At 49.7% G+C, this 17,807-nt stretch overlaps 1 protein-coding gene across 1 annotated transcript; it reads right to left on the bottom strand.

Moving 5' to 3' along the window:
• Positions 1–234: 234 nt before the first annotated feature.
• LOC144951591 (ADP-ribosylation factor 2-like) lies at positions 235–14,652 on the bottom strand. The gene is made up of 5 exons (XM_078881871.1): positions 14,483–14,652; positions 10,055–10,209; positions 7,603–7,713; positions 6,250–6,374; positions 235–5,199 (listed from the first exon to the last, which is right to left on the bottom strand). The coding sequence occupies exons 2-5, from the start codon at positions 10,200–10,202 to the stop codon at positions 5,038–5,040; spliced, it is 546 nt and encodes a 181-aa protein (XP_078737997.1). The 5' UTR covers positions 10,203–10,209; positions 14,483–14,652; the 3' UTR covers positions 235–5,037.
• Positions 14,653–17,807: the final 3,155 nt, after the last annotated feature.

The following is a 17,807-nucleotide window of genomic DNA, read 5'->3' as shown; positions in this document are numbered from 1 at the left end:
GTCGCTTTGGGGGGGGGGGGGGGGGCCCTTGCCTGGTAACAACAAAGTTTCGTTTTAGTTCTTGTTGGCTGGGTGACTACCCCGACACGGTCATTATGAACCCTCTGAGAGTCGGCCACCCGGAACTCCGGGGCACAGAGTTGAAACCCGAAGATTTACGGGGGAGCGGTGGCGCTCAAAACAATTTGAACGAGCTTTAGAAATAACGAGTATAAAAAAAAAAACTCGGGGCCGTTTTCAAAGAGATGTAATTTTATTTATTAATATTACAGCATTACACCATGTAATTACATTTAAACCACTATATAAAGTAATCATCGGGCCGCGTGGAATATGAGAAATGTATTCAAACTGGGAGCGTAACAGCCGAAGGACGACAACCGAGGCGCGCCTTGAACTACGCATCGATTTCCTCGGCAACAACGGAGTTGGATGCAACAACGGAGTTGGATGCAACAACGGAGTTGGATGCAACAACGGAGTTGGATGCAACAACGGAGTTGGATGCAACAGCAATAACAACAGGCTAAATAATTTACCTAAGTGAGCACCGTCCGTTAGCGCAACACGCCGTATTGAGCCCGCAAACATGATTACTTTGAGAGGCTTATGCGTATGAGAAGGTGGTGGTGTGGGGGGGGGGCAGGCATAAGGAGTGGCATCTTCCTAAACGAACGCTTAACAAGAACGGCGACTCTTAATATGCCGGGAGTAAATAGGTAAATAGTTTACTTCTGCAGATATTTCTTTTAAAATCTTGATCCTGCTCCGATAATAAAGACACTGTTCAACGTATCAACATTTTTTTACTTTTTTGTTGTTGTTTTCAAGCCAACACTTTTACACGCACATGTATACAAAACAAATCGATCAAGCGTTTGCTCCCCAAAGTGTCACTTTGCGTCGTCCCATCCGCTGTTGGAAGCCCAAGTCGGATTTTAAGCCTGGGCAGCGCTTGAATGGGTGACCCCCCCCCATCACCAAGGGTCTCGGACTGCAAGGGGTCACATGCACAGGGGTGGTCCAGATGTCTCGTGACACACCCCCCCCCCGATCATTTTTTCCCTTCCCTTTGCATATTCATAAACCTTTAAAAATAGAACGTTTTGGATAATTAAATGGGGGGGTTGGGGGGCACCAGGTCACCACCCTGTACATGGAACTTCTTTCACACCACCGAACGTAGCCAACCGTGATAATCGGCAGTGGAGGGGAGGGATGACCAACTCAACGAAGAGCAGTGCCGAGTGGAGCACCCCCCCCCCCCTCGCGTTGCCCCCTTTCCGATTCCTCCCTCAACACCCGGCACATCTCACGGGTAGACACATTTCGATGGCTCTCAAATATCGTAAAACAACAAAAACATGGTAACTCTAAGGCATTTTTTTTTCTATAATGACGTTGACATCGAAGTATGTCCAGCCTGCTCAACTTTACACGACGACTTACACCCGACCCCCGTAAGTTTTATAACCTCAAAACAAAATCCCATTTCCGTTATTGTTAAATGACAGAAAACTTTTTTTTTTTGCAAAACCCAACAAAAGAAAAAACGCCAGTCGGCATTTTTTCACAAAAACGCAAAAACCGCTGCCACCACCACCACCACCACCCCCCTGCCCGCCCCGTTTAGTCCGCACACAACCCATCACTAATCACTCGTCCTTCACGTTCCCCGTGTCACACGGGGGGGGGGGGGAGGAGGACCACGACCGCCGCGGAGAGACGGAGCGATGGAATCGGATCTCGGAAAGGATCGTCGCGAGACGGTGAAGACACAGCGACAGGCGAGGCCTTCAACCCAGCAGTGGTTGGATCATGGCAGGCGACGATCTTGTCGGTGACAATCTCGGGTGGGCAGGTGCGGGGGGGGGGAGGGGGCAGAGGTCGCAAACGGGTAGCCGTACCTGGCCGGGTACGCGTTGCCGGGTATCGGGTACCCAGTTGCGACCTCTGGGGGGGGGGGGGGGGGGCAGCCCCACGTGCCGCTACGATGACAGCACGACCCCCGGAAGTCCGACACGGCCGTCACGACGAACGCCTGAAGCCGCGTCAGCGTGCGCACGCGTTTCCAAACGCGTAATGCGTAAATGACACCCCCGCCCCGCCCCGCCCCACAATAAACACAAAAATATAAGCGCTAACTTGACTTGCGTGTTAGTTCATAAATACACCACGGGTAGTTGGGATGATGCCGTGGTATTTTTCGGCGAAAACGAATAGCGTTAAAATCGAATGTGCAACGAACACGCCGCAATTCTTTAACCACTGCATAGCATCTGTGGGAGTGCGTGTCTGGTAGAGGGGGAGATGGCTGTAGTCATTTCCTGTAAAAAACCCGAATCGCCGAGCGACATTTGTGATCCCTTTTTGTTTTTAATAACTGCACGAGAGCTGACCGAGACTCGTCATCAACATCATCATCATCATCATCCGTAACAAGAGATTTTTTGGGTCAGAAAATGTGTCGTTCAACCAGCCCGCCGCCACCCAACACAGCACATTAGTAAAGTTCGTCACCCGTGTGTCAGAGAGAAAATTCACAACATGTACAATCTGCGCAAGACGTTTCGCCAGTAATTACAACCGGCATCATCAGGCGATAGCCAGATTTAAAGACATTTATATTTACGCGATCCAACCCAAAAAACCCTGTACTATGGATATTGGCCACGATTGCCTACGTGTTAAACTGCTCATCATCATCATCATCCCCAACGCGCTCCATCGAACAATCCCAGCGGAGAACCAAGGTCCTTTCACTTTACTCTCGAATCGATATTCTCGCCAAAATGTCGCATCGGGAGATGTTAAACACAATGGCCACGTTGGAGGCTACTTAACGTCCGAGCCCACAAGCTCCGTATTCTATGGCGGCTGTAACGGTGATCGAACCGAGGGCTTGTTGCTATCCAGCATAGTGGCGAGTAGGTTTCACCACTAGGTCAGCTCAGCCCGTGATCGAAACCTTGAGCAGGACTGAGAGTAGTGATGGGGCTGAGGTGGGGCACTGGTGGGCATGTGGTGGAGGCTGTGACAAGGCTGTGACAGGGCAGGAGATGAGGCTACGATGAGCCCCTGATGAGACTGCGATGGAAACTCCCTCTGCACCAACGTCAGCAGGGAACCACGTGACTGCCCCTCGTCAGAGGCTAACGACGTCTGTGCGCACGTAAACACGTGCAACGTACACTTGTACGTACGTATGTACACGGGTGGGTGTCTGTGCTTCTGCACATGCGTGGGCGTGCGCTGTATATGTAAACACGTGTGCAAACGTATGTACACCTGTGCGGACGTGCGAACGCACACGCATACAACAACAACGACAAAACCAGCCCCACGTGATTCGGAAATAATTGATGCTTACAGGACCGGATCCGGTGTCAACTGGAGCCAGAGAACTACATTTTAATTGCTCGAGTTGCTCAACGGTCGCGTACGTTGTGCGAACGTTGTGCGTACGTTGTGCGTACGCGCTTGCTGAGCCTCGCAAGCTGTTGGTAGAATTCGCTGCTAGCGAGCACCTATACAGGGCCCGACACGGCACGCTATTTTCTTCGCAACAGTTTGTTTTGTATTAGTTTGCTGTCCCACCCCCGCAGGGTTGGCTACGTACGGTGCGAAAACACGCTCCTTCGGAGTGGGCAGGTAGGAACTTGGTTGGACAGCGCATTCGTGCACGACAGAAAGCTCGCGGTCACGTGACGCACTTCAACCAATCCGGGAGCGTACTACATGTTTGGGAGGGGCTATGCACGACAGACAAATAATCCCTGGTGGGCAGTGTGGAACTGTTGTTTCTAGCTGTATAAGTTCAACGTAGATACGTACAAGAGAGTGTTGTGGCCAGCTGCTTGAACACCCTTCAAACCGTCTCTCCGCAGCGCTGATACAAGGTATTCATCTATGGCCGATTAGCTTGCACGTGTGTACGTTGAATTTCTTTTCGCAACGCACGTAGCCAACCGTGCTAATCGAAGGCGCGGGGGAAGGACAACAAACTAAACTTTAGGGGAGCCCGAGACCAGGTTGACACAAAGTCCCTGCCTGCATCAAAGCCAGGGATGGAACCTCGGCCAACGTTGACTGTAGTGTCACGATCGACTTGTAGTGTTTAAAACCAGACACAAGTTTCCCGGTAGATTTTGCCCACGCTTCCCGCCACCACCTTAATAGATGCTCGCTAACAACGGCGTTTGCCCCTGTGATCGATAAGGTTCAACAGGATATCTACAACTCTCTCTCGCCCAAGTGTGAACGTGTGTGTGTGTGTGTGTTACTGCCAGTATGTATGTCTGTGTGCTCAGGGGAGCGGTCAGTGTAGCGGTTAGCGCGCCACGCTACGATATCCGGCGACCCGAGTTCGATACCCGCTCATGGCCAACACCAGTGGCGATTATCTGAACTGGTCCTGCGCCTCTTGTAGGTCGACTCAGCCTCAAATGAGTACCTGGTGTGGTGTGTAGTAAACATCGCTGCTGGGAAGACAAAGGCGGTCGGGCGTGGTGCTGGCCACCCACCGGCCTGCATAGGTGCTCACTAACAGCACTTGCCCCAACAGTCTCTTAAAGGCTACACGGGGGTTCTTTGCTTTGCGTCCGTATTGAAACGTGCTTTTGTATACGTGCATGTGGGCACGTGGCCATGCGCGTATATGTGGCTTACGACTTGCCCGTGCCTGTGTCTGTACGAAGCCGTGCGTGCGTTTGTGCGTGCGTCTCTGTGTGTACGCGCGTGGGTCTGGTATGGGCCTCTACACATGCGCGTGACCGCGTGAACACGTCCGAGCATTTGTCCAACGTGCACCTTGCCGGCCTTCGTAGGTGCTCGCTAACAACACTTGCCACGACAGTTCTGTCGAGGCTATACGGGGGGAATCTTTGTGTTTGCGTGTGCGTGCGTTTGTCCTTGTGTCTCTGCACGCGTCTGCCCTTGGCAACGTCTGTGTGTTTCTGCACGTGCGTGCGTGCTAGCGCGTGCGAGCGCCTGTGTGTGAGCGTGTGTGCGTCCTCTCTCCCCGCCTCCGACGGACGTTCACTTGTGGTTCTTGAGCTGGTTCGACAGCCAGTCGAGGCCCTCGTAGAGGCCGTCCCCGCTGGTGGCGCACGTCGCCTGGATGTACCAGTTCCGCTGGCGCAGCGAGTGCAGGCCCAGCTTGTCCGTGATCTCGGCCGCGTTCATCGCGTTGGGCAGGTCCTGTGCGACATCACAGACGGAGAGATGCCACCGTATAAGCCTCTAACGGACCGTGGGTGCAAGTGCTCTTGGCAATCTCCCAATGCCAATACTCGCCATTCGCCACCAAAGTGACGGTGACGTCACCACGGCACCTGTGCCAGGCCAGGTACATTTTGAGGCCACGTGAAGTGTCAAATGTTCGCCGACAGGAGGTCACGGGATAGACCCAGGTGCCATGGGTTGACTGAGATGATGAACCAGCTGCGCCCCCTACTGGGCCAACTTGCTGTATTTTAGCCACGTGGCGGCTCCACTCATTGTTGTGAACACCAAATAAAGACAAAGATCCCCCGTATACCCTTAACAGACTGTAGGAGCTAGTGCTGTTAACGAGCACCTATGAAGGCTGGCACGGTACATGAGGGGGTGCCTTTATCTCCCCAGTGGCCATGTTTACACACTACACTAGGTACTCATTTGAGGCTGAGTCGACCTAGGGGAGGCCCAGGATTGGTTTCAGATAATCATCAATGGTGTTGGCCGTGAGTGGGAATTGAACTCGGCTCGCTGGGTTCGCAGTGCAGCGCACTAATAGCTACACCACCGCTGCACGAGACAAAGACCCCCCATGTAGCCTTAACAGACTGTAGGGGCAAGTGCTGTTAGCGAGCACCTATGAAGGCCGCAACGGCACACGAGGGGGTGGGTGGCCAGCACCACGCACGACCGCCTTTGTCTCCCCAGTGGTGATGTTTACACACCGCACCAGGTACTCATTTGAGGCTGAGTCGACCTAGGGGAGGCCCAGGATTGGTTCAGATAATCGTCAATGGTGTTGGCCGTGAGTGGGAATTGAACTCGGCTCGCTGGGTTCGCAGTGCAGCGCACTAATAGCTACACCACCGCTGCACACACAACAACAACAACAACCGCCATTCGCCACTAAGTGGCGATGACGTCACCATGACGCTTGTGCCAGGCTATGTGCACCTTGAGGCCACGTGAAGTGTTGCACACACACACACACTGGGACACACAGGGACACACACGACAAACACACACACACACCTGCTTGTTAGCGAACACCAGCAGTACGGCGTTCCGGAGTTCGTCCTCCGCAAGCATCCGCATCAGCTCCTCCCTCGCCTCGTTCACTCGCTCGCGGTCGTTACTGTCCACCACGAATATCAGCCCTGGGCACACACGTGAACACACACGTGAACACACACATGAACACACACATGAACACACACATGAACACACACGTGAACAAAGATCCCACATATAGCCTTAACAGACTATAGGGGCAAGTGCTGTTAGCGAGCACCTAGGAAGGCCGCAACGGTACACGAGGGGGTGGGTGGCCAGCACCACGCCCGACCGCCTTTGTCTCCCTAGTGGTGATGTTTACACACCACACCAGGTACTCATTTGAGGCTGAGTCGATCTAGGGGAGGCCCGGGACCGGTTCAGATAATCGTCACTGGTGTTGGCCGTGAGCGGGAATCGAACTCGGGTCGCCGAGTTCATAGCGCAGCGCGCTAACCGCTACACCACCGCTCCCCGTTGAACACACACGTGAACACACACGTGAACACACACGCCAACACGTGCAGTTACTCCGCATAAGCGTGCACACCCACAAGCATGAGGAGACACACAGAGATCCTCGGAGCAGCCTGGCACAAGCTGCCGTGGGAAAGTGCCGTTAGCGAGCACCCACGAAGGCCGGCACGGCTCACGAGGGGGCGGTGTGGGTCAGCGCAACGCCCGACCGCCTTTGTCTCCCCATTACTGATGTTTACACACAGCACTGGATACTCAATTAAGGCTGAGTCGACCTATTGGAGGCCGAAATTCGGTTCAATATTCATCACCGGATGTTGAATTTCTTTCGCACCGTACGTAGCCAACTGTGCTCATCGGAGGTGTGGGAAATCACCGATGCTAGCCGTGAGCGGGAATCTAAGTCAGGATACCGGATTCGTAGCGACGTAAAAAATGTTTTTACTGATTAATGAAATACTTTTAATGTTCATTGCAGCCTCAACATTATTGAGGGATTGTTGTTGTTATTGTCTTGCCGTGGCCTGGGGCTGTTTGTTGTAGTTTTGCTGCTTAGCTCAGGCTTGCACTTATTGTTGAAAAATCAGCAGGAATTGATGTACTTTTGCTATTCGTACTCATGTATTTTTTTTATTTTTAATGACTTGCTTACTTTGCATTCATATCGGTTTTTTTTCTTCTTCTATTGTCGTTGCAACTTTCTGGCCCCGTGCCCCGACTGGACATCTGCGTGATGGAGACCTGCGTAGCTCGTCGGATCCCTCCAGCCCAATCAAAAGATTGTGATTGCGATCACGGCGACAACAACGACACGTCGCGAACGAGGAGAGGAGGGACGTAGGGCTTGGTCAAAACCTTGTGTGTTCTGGAAGTAGTGTCTCCACAGCGGACGGATCTTGTCCTGGCCGCCCACGTCCCACACTGTGAAGCTGATGTTCTTGTACTCCACAGTCTCCACGTTGAACCCTACGCGCGCACACAAAAAGACAAAGATCCCCCGTATAGCCTTAGCAGACTGTTGGGGCAAGTGCTGTTAGCGAGCAGCACCTATGAATGCCGGCACGGCCCACACCACGCCCGGCCCGCCTTTGTCTCCTCAGTGGCGAGGTTTACACATCACACCGGGTACTCATTTGAGGCTGGGTCGACCTAGGGGAGGGCCCAGAACTGGTTCAGATAATCGTCACTGGTGTTGGCCGTGAGTGGGAATCCAAGTCAGGTTGCCGGGTTCATAGCGCTAACCGCTACACTACCGCTACACCACAGCTCCCCACACACATGACCCACTCGCACACACGCACGCACCACAGTTTATGGTGTATACTGGTAGGAACCACCTGGTTCCACCAGCCCACAGGGGATTATTGTGTCCGGCCGTCCGTCGTGCATCCAAAAATGGAAGGGGTCGGGCTGGGTGGAGAGGGGAGGGGTGGAGAGGGGCTGGGTGGGCTGGGTGGGGCTGGGTGGGGAGGGGCTGGTCACCCCGTGGTGCCCTTATAAAACTCAACGTTTAACCTACTCACGCCGGCTTGTGCCCGCCCTCACAGTCGGGCATATTTGCGGAATACACCACGCCGCCGTTGACCCTGCAGGCCATTGACCGAGCAACCCAACGTTCCTACCAGCTCCCTCCGCAGGAATGTTTACACGAACATTAGTCTTGGTGCGTAAGTGCCGTGCCCTAACCTTGTGGATTAGTTTTTCAACATAATTTAGCAATTTCGTGCACGATCCATCGGACGCAAGGCCTTTTGGGGGTGCATAAATTCAGCAGGATTGATGCAATACGAGCAAAACTCTGCACCGGTTTCGACACGCAGTGTCTCATGAGCGGGGTCAGGCTTGCTCGAATCAATGCTGGCAAGCTGCCGATATGATGATATAGGCAAGCAGCCTCTCTTTACGAGCTGGGTCCTCATTGGTCGCGCATTTTTAAAATCGCACAAATCAAAATAGTGACTCGCGTCGTTGTGGAGAATATAAATTGAATAAGCAGATAATTTGGCTCCTTCCTGCATCGGTCTCTCTACATTAAAAAACCAAGAGGATTTCTTACTTTTGTGGATTAGAAGTCACTTAAAAGCAATCTCAAAGGTGGCTCTGCTACATCCAATTCCTTGGGCCGTTCTCTCGCATGGAAGGGTTTTTGCGGCTGCACCGTGAGACATCCCGATGGATTCCCCGCCACATGACACCATTGCCGACATCGCCATTGGGGCACAGTCGGGGAAATTATTTTAAAAGGTACGGCGACTGAATGGGTTTCAGGACCAGAGTCTTGGTTGAGACTCGTGTCCAGGAGACCGGGTTTCAGAATTGTGTGCACACGTGCAGTGTTTCGGTCATATCAGACATCAAACGGTCTAATTTCGATTTAAAGCTTTCCTGACTGCAGGGATTCATCTTCTTGGTTCTTTCAGTAAAGTCACGTAGAAGGGAAGTAATAAAATAATAAAAATAAAATATAATAAAATAATTCTCACGACGTTTCGGCCACAACGCAAGCAGCCGTCCTCAGGTGAAAACCAGGTCTGTCGAAGCGACAGCGTCTGAATGAAACAGCACACGTGCTTGGAGCATATATATAAGCTGGGTTGGAAGGGGGGGAAAAGAGCGCCTTGACAAAAGAATATGCATATCAAGAGGCATTTAGCATATTTATGGGAAATGCAGGTATGTGATTAGTACTACTCATGCCCGTGCATTATGCAGGATTAGCAGCATCAAAGGGAGGGGATATGGAAAATGCAGGTATGTGAATAGTACTACTTATGCCCGTGCATTATGCCCAAGAAGATCAAACGGTCTCTTAAGTCACAGCCGTTTCTTAGTTATTTATCGGAATTCAACCCAATGAGAAGTCAGTTAGGAGGGGAAATTATTACATTTAAAATCCAGGTCGAAGGGAGCATAGACACTCCCACAGTTATACCCACATGGTCTTTAATAATAATAACAATAATCACTTAGTACAGTCGGTATTTGCACCGCTGTTCAGTTATTTCACAGCAATGGGTCAATGTTGCTTTGTGCAATCCAATGGAGGATTTTTCCGGTGTGATATTCCGAACTTAGAAAACTTGGACCGTGCTGCCGACACACACATGCCTGCAGCTCGTTTTCGAACGACGTCAGGGGGTACCCTCTAAGATCCGCTGCGACACAGACATGGTCAACGCGCGCACGCAGCGAGCGATAGTAACCAGGGCGGCCTGCCCCGGGGCGGGTGTTCGAGTCGCAAACTTCGGCACCCGCGGTCACCGCACGCGCCGCCCGCCCGGCCGGCCACCCCTCGGCGCTCCGTTACCAATGGTGGGGATTGTGGTGACGATCTCGCCGAGCTTGAGCTTGTAGAGGATGGTCGTCTTGCCGGCGGCGTCGAGCCCCACCATGAGAATGCGCATCTCCTTCTTCCCCACGAGGGTATCGAAGAGTCGCGTGAAGAATCCCCCCATGGCGGCACTGGTGGGAGGGAAACGCAGTGGGAGATGGAACGGGAGACACGGGTGGACGGTGGGGGCGCAGAGGTCAGAGCACAGAGCTGGCACCGCGAAGATCCAGGGCTTAAATCCCAGTGTTAGTCGCCCGTTTATGAAAGAAGTTTCTCTCTCGTGCAGCGAGTGGATGGTCTCAGCAAGCTCGCGGTCGACTGGCGCAGAGACCTGTAAACGCACAGAGAGGGGTGCCGCGGTGACGAGATGTTAACTACCTCGCCTGGTATGCAGGAGGTCGTGGGTTAGATCCCAACCCTGACGCCTGTATTATTTGGAGTTAGCGTGTCTCTCTCTCTCATCATCATCACGGTGGCTAGGAGATGTTAACTACTTCGCCTGGTATGCAGGAGGTCGTGGGTTAGATCCCGACCCTGACGCCTGTATTATTTGGAGTTAGCGTGTCTCTCTCTCTCATCATCATCACGGTGGCTAGGAGTTGTTAACTACTTCGCCTGGTATGCAGGAGGTCGTGGGTTAGATCCCGACCCTGACGCCTGTATTATTTGGAGTTAGCGTGTCTTTTCTCCCCGCGATCGAGTGGATTCGTCTCTGGGTCCTCCGGTTTTTCGCTCCACATTTAGAATTATGCGTTTACAGTATTTCACTGCTATAAATTTCCATATATGGGCTGGGTCGCTTCTGATATAGAGCTCTATAGCTCAGTCGGCCTTACCTTGTCAAATGTAAAAATAGTTGTACGTTTTAAGAATAGTTTAAGTGTGGGTATTCTTAGGATGATTTAAAAAGTTTTACTGTGAGGTTATCTCATGTGTGGAACTCGCTAAAATTTAGCTCTAACCCAGCATTTCTCAACATTCTGGATTTAAATATTTTTGATTAGAGCATTTAGGGTAAACAATTTGGGTCACGGTTTGGGTTTATGGTCTAGGTTCAGGAACAGCATTTAGGAGTTAGTGTCATGGATTTGCGACACGGATTGTGGTTATTGTTTATTGTTGAAGCCTTGGGTTCAGCTTGTGGGTCAGGGGCTGGGGTATTGGTTTACGATTAGAAGCTTTTGGTTTATAATCAGGGATTACGATTAAAGGTTTATGGGGTAAATGTTTCGGGGTTAGAGGGGTGAGGTTAGGGACAGTGGCTCTGATGAGCGATTTTTGCCACGTACTGGTCGTGGCAGTGGGTGAGTCGTCTCGGCCTCAGGTTAAACCTTTCCCCCCCTCTGGCTATCTCTGACCTCCAACCCATCCCCGCAACCCAGTCTCCATCCTCATCCTCATTTGAGTTACCTCCTACCCTCTCCTCTTCTCCCCCTCTCGCAAATCCTTTTTCTTTCCTTTCCAGGGACACCGACACCTCATTTCCCCCACTCTCCCACCTCCACACTCAACCACCGCCTCCCCCCTCTCTCGCCTCTCTCTTCCACTTTCCTACCAACCACGTCCACCCGTCCACTTTCTCAAGTTACGCAGAAGCCCCCTGTTGTCAATCCACTGCTGGATGAGGACCACGCAGCGCCCACGCCTGTTAGACACAAACCCCATAAATCGTGTGTCGTTAAACCTGCCACCACCCGACACAGCCAATTAGTAAGGTTTGTCACGTCAAGAAATTACTTCACCCAACCATAAACTTCCCCCACGCTGGTCAAAGTGTGAATCGATGTTCGGAGGCAGTCCAGAGCCATGGACGTGGGAGCGCTATGAAGTGCAGGGGTAAGAATGGATCCATGAGAGTTTTTGGGGGGTTAGAATCACGTAAATATGAATGTGTCGTTAAACCCGCCACCACCCGACACAGCCAATTATCAATGGTCGTGTCGCGTAAACAGAACGTGGCCAATTCGTTACTAGTACAGCGCCACCGGTGTGTGTTGGGAGAGTAAATCCACTACAACATTTACAATCTGAGTACTGTGACGTTTCGGAAGAATGGATGTTTATACCTACGTGACTTTACCGAAAGAACCAAAGCGTATGGATTCCTGCAGTTACGAAAGCTTGAACTCAAGAATGGATTCATATTCTTAGGTTTTTTCGGTAAAGTCACGTAGGTAAAACATTTAAATTAATAAAAGTAAAATAAAATAAAAAATCTTTTACTTGATACAGCTGTCGTGGCTGTGACGGTTCCACCTGAAGACGGAAGCTTGTGTTGCCTCCGAAACGTCGCGATTTTTTTTTTACTTTTATTAACTTTAATGTTTTTTACCGAAAAAACCTAAGAATATGAATCCTTGCAGTCACGAAAGCTTCAAATCTAGAATCAAGAATGGATGTTTTGCTACACCGCCCTCTGCTGCCCACAACAGAAGCCCGCCCACGTCGTTCAACTCAAAGCGCCATCCACGGGGGCCTCGATTCGGCTCCGTCTCCCGGGGGCACCACGAGATGGGGCGCATTCCGCGCGATTTAAACCATAGGCATGGGAAATACGATTGTGTTTGACCCTTTCTGAGGTGTTAAGATGTGCAAACACCAAGTAGTTACGAGGACAAGAATAGGTTTAACACGTAGCAGCAGGCTTTCGCGACCAATATCATCCATCAGAGGTTTTTTGTTTTTGGGGGGGGGGGGGGGGGGGGGTTAGATCGAGTAAATATATGAATGTGTCGTTAAACCCGCCACCACCCGACACAGCCAATTAGTAAGGGTTGTGTCACGTAACCAGAACGTGGCCAATTCGTCACTAGTACAGCACTAGTGGATAGTGTAAGTGTATAGTGAAGTGTAGTGTATAGTAGTGTAGTGTATAGTAGTGTAGTGTATAGTGAAGTGTATAGTGTAGTGTATAGTAGTGTAGTGTATATTGTAGTGTATAGTGTATAATAGTGGTGTATAGTGTAGTGTATAGTGTAGTGTATAGTAGTGTATAGTGAAGTGTATAGTAGTGTAGTGTATCGTGTAGTGTATAGTGTGTATAGTGTAGTGTATAGTAGTGTAGTGTATCGTGTAGTGTATAGTGTAGTGTATCGTGTAGTGTATAGTGTAGTATACTAGTACAGCACACGGGTGTGTGGCTTGGCTCTCTAACACACCGGTGTACTAGTAACGAATTGGCTACGTTCTGTTTACGTGAGACAACCCTTACTAATTGGCTGTCGGGTGGTGGCGGGTTTAACGACACATTTAATATATTTACGCGATCTAACCCCCCAAAAAAAGCCTCGTGTAATAAGAACAGGGTTTAACCATTTCTGGCGTGTTAAAATGTCCAAACACCAAATAAACACCTTTTGCAAGGAACCAAGTTCTCGCATTAAGCACACACGGTCGTTGTGGTGAACGTGCAAACAAACACGCTCCGATAACAATCAGAGCGCGTGTTTTAATGTGTGGGCATTGTCTTTGCAACTGATTGGCCTCCGACAGAGACAGTAGCAGCCTTCTTCGTGGCCTCGTCTCACCACCAGCGTCAGACCAGAGAACAACCACAAAAGGCGAACCAGTCAAGGCGGTTACGTCTTCCCCGCCCCCTCTCCTCAACCACCCGCCCCCCGCTTTTCCATCACTTTTCCCAGCAGGGCGCTCAGGCAAGTGGGTAGGATGCGGCCTCCTCCCCCCCTCCTCCTCAACCCCCTCCCCCCCCCGCTTTTCCATCACTTTTCCCAGCAGGGCACTCAGGCAAGTGGGTAGGATGCGGCCTTCCCCCCCCCCTTCCCCGCTTTTCCATCACTTTCCCAGCAGGGCGCTCAGGCAAGTGGGTAGGATGCGGCCTCCCCCCCCCCCCTCCTCAACCACCCCCCCCCGCTTTTCCATCACTTTTCTCAGCAGGGCGCTCAGGCAAGTGGGTAGGATGCGGCCTCCCCCCCCCCTCCTCAACCACCCCCCGCTTTTCCATCACTAATCCCAGCAGGGCATTCAGGCAAGTGGGTAGGATGCGGCCTTCTCACCCCCCCGCCCCCCCCCCCCTTCTCAACCCTCCCCCCCCTTCTCAACCCTCCCCCCACCCGCTTTTCCATCACTTTTCCCAGCAGGGCGCTCAGGCAAGTGGGTAGGATGCGGCCTTGCCCCCCCCCCCCCCCCCCGATATAAGTCTCAATCTCGGACACCGCGAGACGAAGGAACCCCGGGTCCCGGGCTCGAACCGAGACCACCACCATCCCTCACCACCCCCACCACCACCACTAATCATCTTAATTAGCGCTAATTAGCAGCGGAGTTCCCATGGCAACCGGCGCCTTTAGGGCCGTCGAAATCGGCAACGAACGCGGAAGCGAAGAGGCCGCGCCCCGTAGGATGAGGCCCCCCCTCGCAATGCGAGAAAAGTTCGCGTCCGGGTACCGGGCTGATGCTGATGTCGCTACTGTTGTTGAAGGTGGTGATGTTGCTGTTGTTGATGTTGTTGTTGTTGATGATGTTGTTGTTGTTGTTGCTGATGCCGATGATGATGATTGAGTTAAGAGTCCGACGCGCCGAGGCCCGGGGGTTGAGCGACGAAAGAGGGAGAGGCGGAATCGATCCGCGAGAAATCGACTGCCGCTTGCGAGCGGCGATTCGGCGTGAGTCACGAATTCGATTCGACGCGACTGACGTCGTTTCCCGTTCAAAGAAATCGATTTGCGGTGGAATCGATTCCCAAACAGGAATCGGCTCTGGTTACCGGATTATAAGACGCACCACCCCCCCACTACCCCTCCCCCCGGATTGAACCCACGACTTCCTGCATACCAGGCGAGGTAGTTAACATCTCATAGCCACCGTGGCTCGCTACCGATACGATAATTGATTATTGGAGCGAATTTACGTCTCGATTATATATTTTTTAATGAGAATAGATTTCCCCCTTTTTTTCTGGCAACAAAACAGGTATTAATTCTAGATTTGAAGCTTTCGTGACTGCAAGGATTCATATTCTTAGGGTTTTTCGGTAAAGTCACGTAGGTAAAACATTATAATTAATAAAAGTTAAATAAAAAATAAAATAAAAATCACGACGTTTCGGAAACGTCGTGATTTTTTTTTTAATATAATTAAAATTTTATATAAATATTTTATATAAATAAATTTTATTTTTATTTATTTTATTTTTTTACCTACGTGACTTTACCGAAAAAAACCTAAGAATATGAAAACAAAACGGGTGTTAAGATGTTAAAACGCCAAACTGAAACCTTTTACAAGGAATCAGGTCTGCATTAACCACGATACTTGTGGTCATTTTTCGATTTAAAGCTTTCGTGACTGCAGGGATTCATATTCTTGGTTCTTTCGGTAAAGTCACGTAGAAGGGAAGTAATAAAAGAATAAAAATAAAACATAATAAAACAATTCTCACGACGTTTCGGCCACAACGCAAGCAGCCGTCCTCAGGCGAAGAATGAAACACCACCAAGCTTGGAGCGTATATTTAAGCTGGGTTAGAGGGGGGGAGGTGGGAAGAAGAGCGCCTAGACAAATTAATTTGCATATCAAGAGAAATTCAGCATATGGAAAATGCGTAGGAGGTGGACTGGGGGGGTTCCAAATCAATACTATGCCCGTGCATTATGCAGGATTAGCAGCATCAAAGGGGGGGGGGGGGGAGGGGGGTAGCATTAACAAAGGAAAGGAATGTTAATAGTATGTAGCTGCAGTTACTAAACAACCACGTAAAAAACTACAGTATAAACTGCATAACAAACTAAAGTATAAACTACATAGCATCATCAGTATACGTACTATATTCTACAATAAGCTGAGTTACTAACAGTAAGTAATACATACAAAATTCTACGTTGTAAAAAATTATATAATATGCTTCCATCTAAACTTTATTCTCTTACATCACACGCGTCTATACCGTACTATATACTGCCATAGACAAACCCAACATTAAATTACATACTGTATTGCTATAAACCACCCTATACCTTATACATTTTAATATAACACTATGTATTATTCTACCCACCCTAATGTGTATCGAAATGGTTTATTACGTCCTTCCAGTGATTGCTAAGCCAGAATCCATCTTCTCGGTTAAAATTGTCTGGCCACATGGCCGGCCTGCTCTAGACCAATTTCTCGACCACATCAATTCCATCCACCCAGCCATCAGATTCACCATGGAAGTCGAAAATGATGGCAAGCTACCCTTTTTGGATGTCCTAATCAAAAGGAGACCTGATGGTTCAATGAGCCACTCTGTCTACAGGAAAACCACCCATACGGATGCTTATCTAAAACCGGATTCCCACCACCATCCATCCCAGAAGAATTCCCTCATCAAGACTCTATATCATAGAGCCCAATGCATCTCCGACCATGAACACATTTCCAGTGAACTCAAACACGTACGCCAAGCTCTTAAGGCTAATGGTTACTCCGACTACACAATCCGCAAAGCCATCACTCCAACCACCAAGAAGGATCCTGTTGAGGAGCCTTTCAAGACCATCACCTTACCCTACATTGCTGGGGTCACAAAAAAGATCTCCAAAATCCTGATTAAACACAAGATCCAGGTCCGATTCAACACAGTACATAAAATCCGTGATCTGGTACCGTCTGTAAAAGATGTGGTTCCAGACATACAGTACCCTGGTGTCTACAAACTAAGTTGCCTCTGTGGTAGCAGTTACATTGGGGAAACCAAACGACATGTCTCGGACCGCATCCGTGAACATAAAGCTGAGCTGAAACACGGTAGGACAAACACCTCAGCCGTGGCAGATCACTGTTACAACTCAGTGGGCTCACATGACATTGACTTCTCCAAGACAGAGGTTCTCTGCAAGCCATCTGGCTATCATGAGAGATTCGTTCATGAAGCGATCCACATATACAAACACAGAGACAATTTTAACCGAGAAGATGGATTCTGGCTTAGCAATCACTGGAAGGACGTAATAAACCATTTCGATACACATTAGGGTGGGTAGAATAATACATAGTGTTATATTAAAATGTATAAGGTATAGGGTGGTTTATAGCAATACAGTATATAATTTAATGTTGGGTTTGTCTATGGCAGTATATAGTACGGTATAGACGCGTGTGATGTAAGAGAATAAAGTTTAGATGGAAGCATATTATATAATTTTTTACAACGTAGAATTTTGTATGTATTACTTACTGTTAGTAACTCAGCTTATTGTAGAATATAGTACGTATACTGATGATGCTATGCAGTTTATACTTTAGTTTGTTATGCAGTTTATACTTTAGTTTTTTTACGTGGTTGTTTAGTAACTGCAGCTACATACTATTAACATTCCTTTCCTTTGTTAATGCTACCCCCCTCCCCCCCCCCTTTGATGCTGCTAATCCTGCATAATGCACGGGCATAGTATTGATTTGGAACCCCCCCAGCCCACCTCCTACGCATTTTCCATATGCTGAATTCCTCTTGATATGCAAATTAATTTGTCTAGGCGCTCTTCTTCCCACCTCCCCCCCTCTAACCCAGCTTAAATATACGCTCCAAGCTTGGTGGTGTTTCATTCTTCGCCTGAGGACGGCTGCTTGCGTTGTGGCCGAAACGTCGTGAGAATTGTTTTATTATGTTTTATTTTTATTATTTTATTACTTCCCTTCTACGTGACTTCACCGAAAAAACCAAGAATACTTGTGGTCATAATGCAAAAAAATAGTACTCTGATAGAAAAATGCATTGTCTTTGAAACTG

This window comes from Lampetra fluviatilis, chromosome 63 (genome assembly GCF_964198595.1).
Source record: "Lampetra fluviatilis chromosome 63, kcLamFluv1.1, whole genome shotgun sequence".
Classification (NCBI taxonomy): Eukaryota; Metazoa; Chordata; class Hyperoartia; order Petromyzontiformes; family Petromyzontidae; genus Lampetra; species Lampetra fluviatilis.
The sequence above is the reverse complement of the archived record's forward strand: the minus strand, read 5'-3'. Positions and strand labels throughout refer to the sequence as shown.

Excerpts from the sequence above, each read along its gene's own strand:
- LOC144951591 (XM_078881871.1), bottom strand. The coding sequence starts at position 10,202 with ATGGGGGGATTCTTCACGCGACTCTTCGATACCCTCGTGGGGAAGAAG. Across the intron at positions 6,375-7,602 it reads CTACTTCCAGAACACACAAG|GGCTGATATTCGTGGTGGAC; the intron begins GTTTTGACCAAG and ends GTGTGTGCCCAG. Across the intron at positions 5,200-6,249 it reads TGGTGTTCGCTAACAAGCAG|GACCTGCCCAACGCGATGAA; the intron begins GTGTGTGTGTGT and ends GATGTCGCACAG.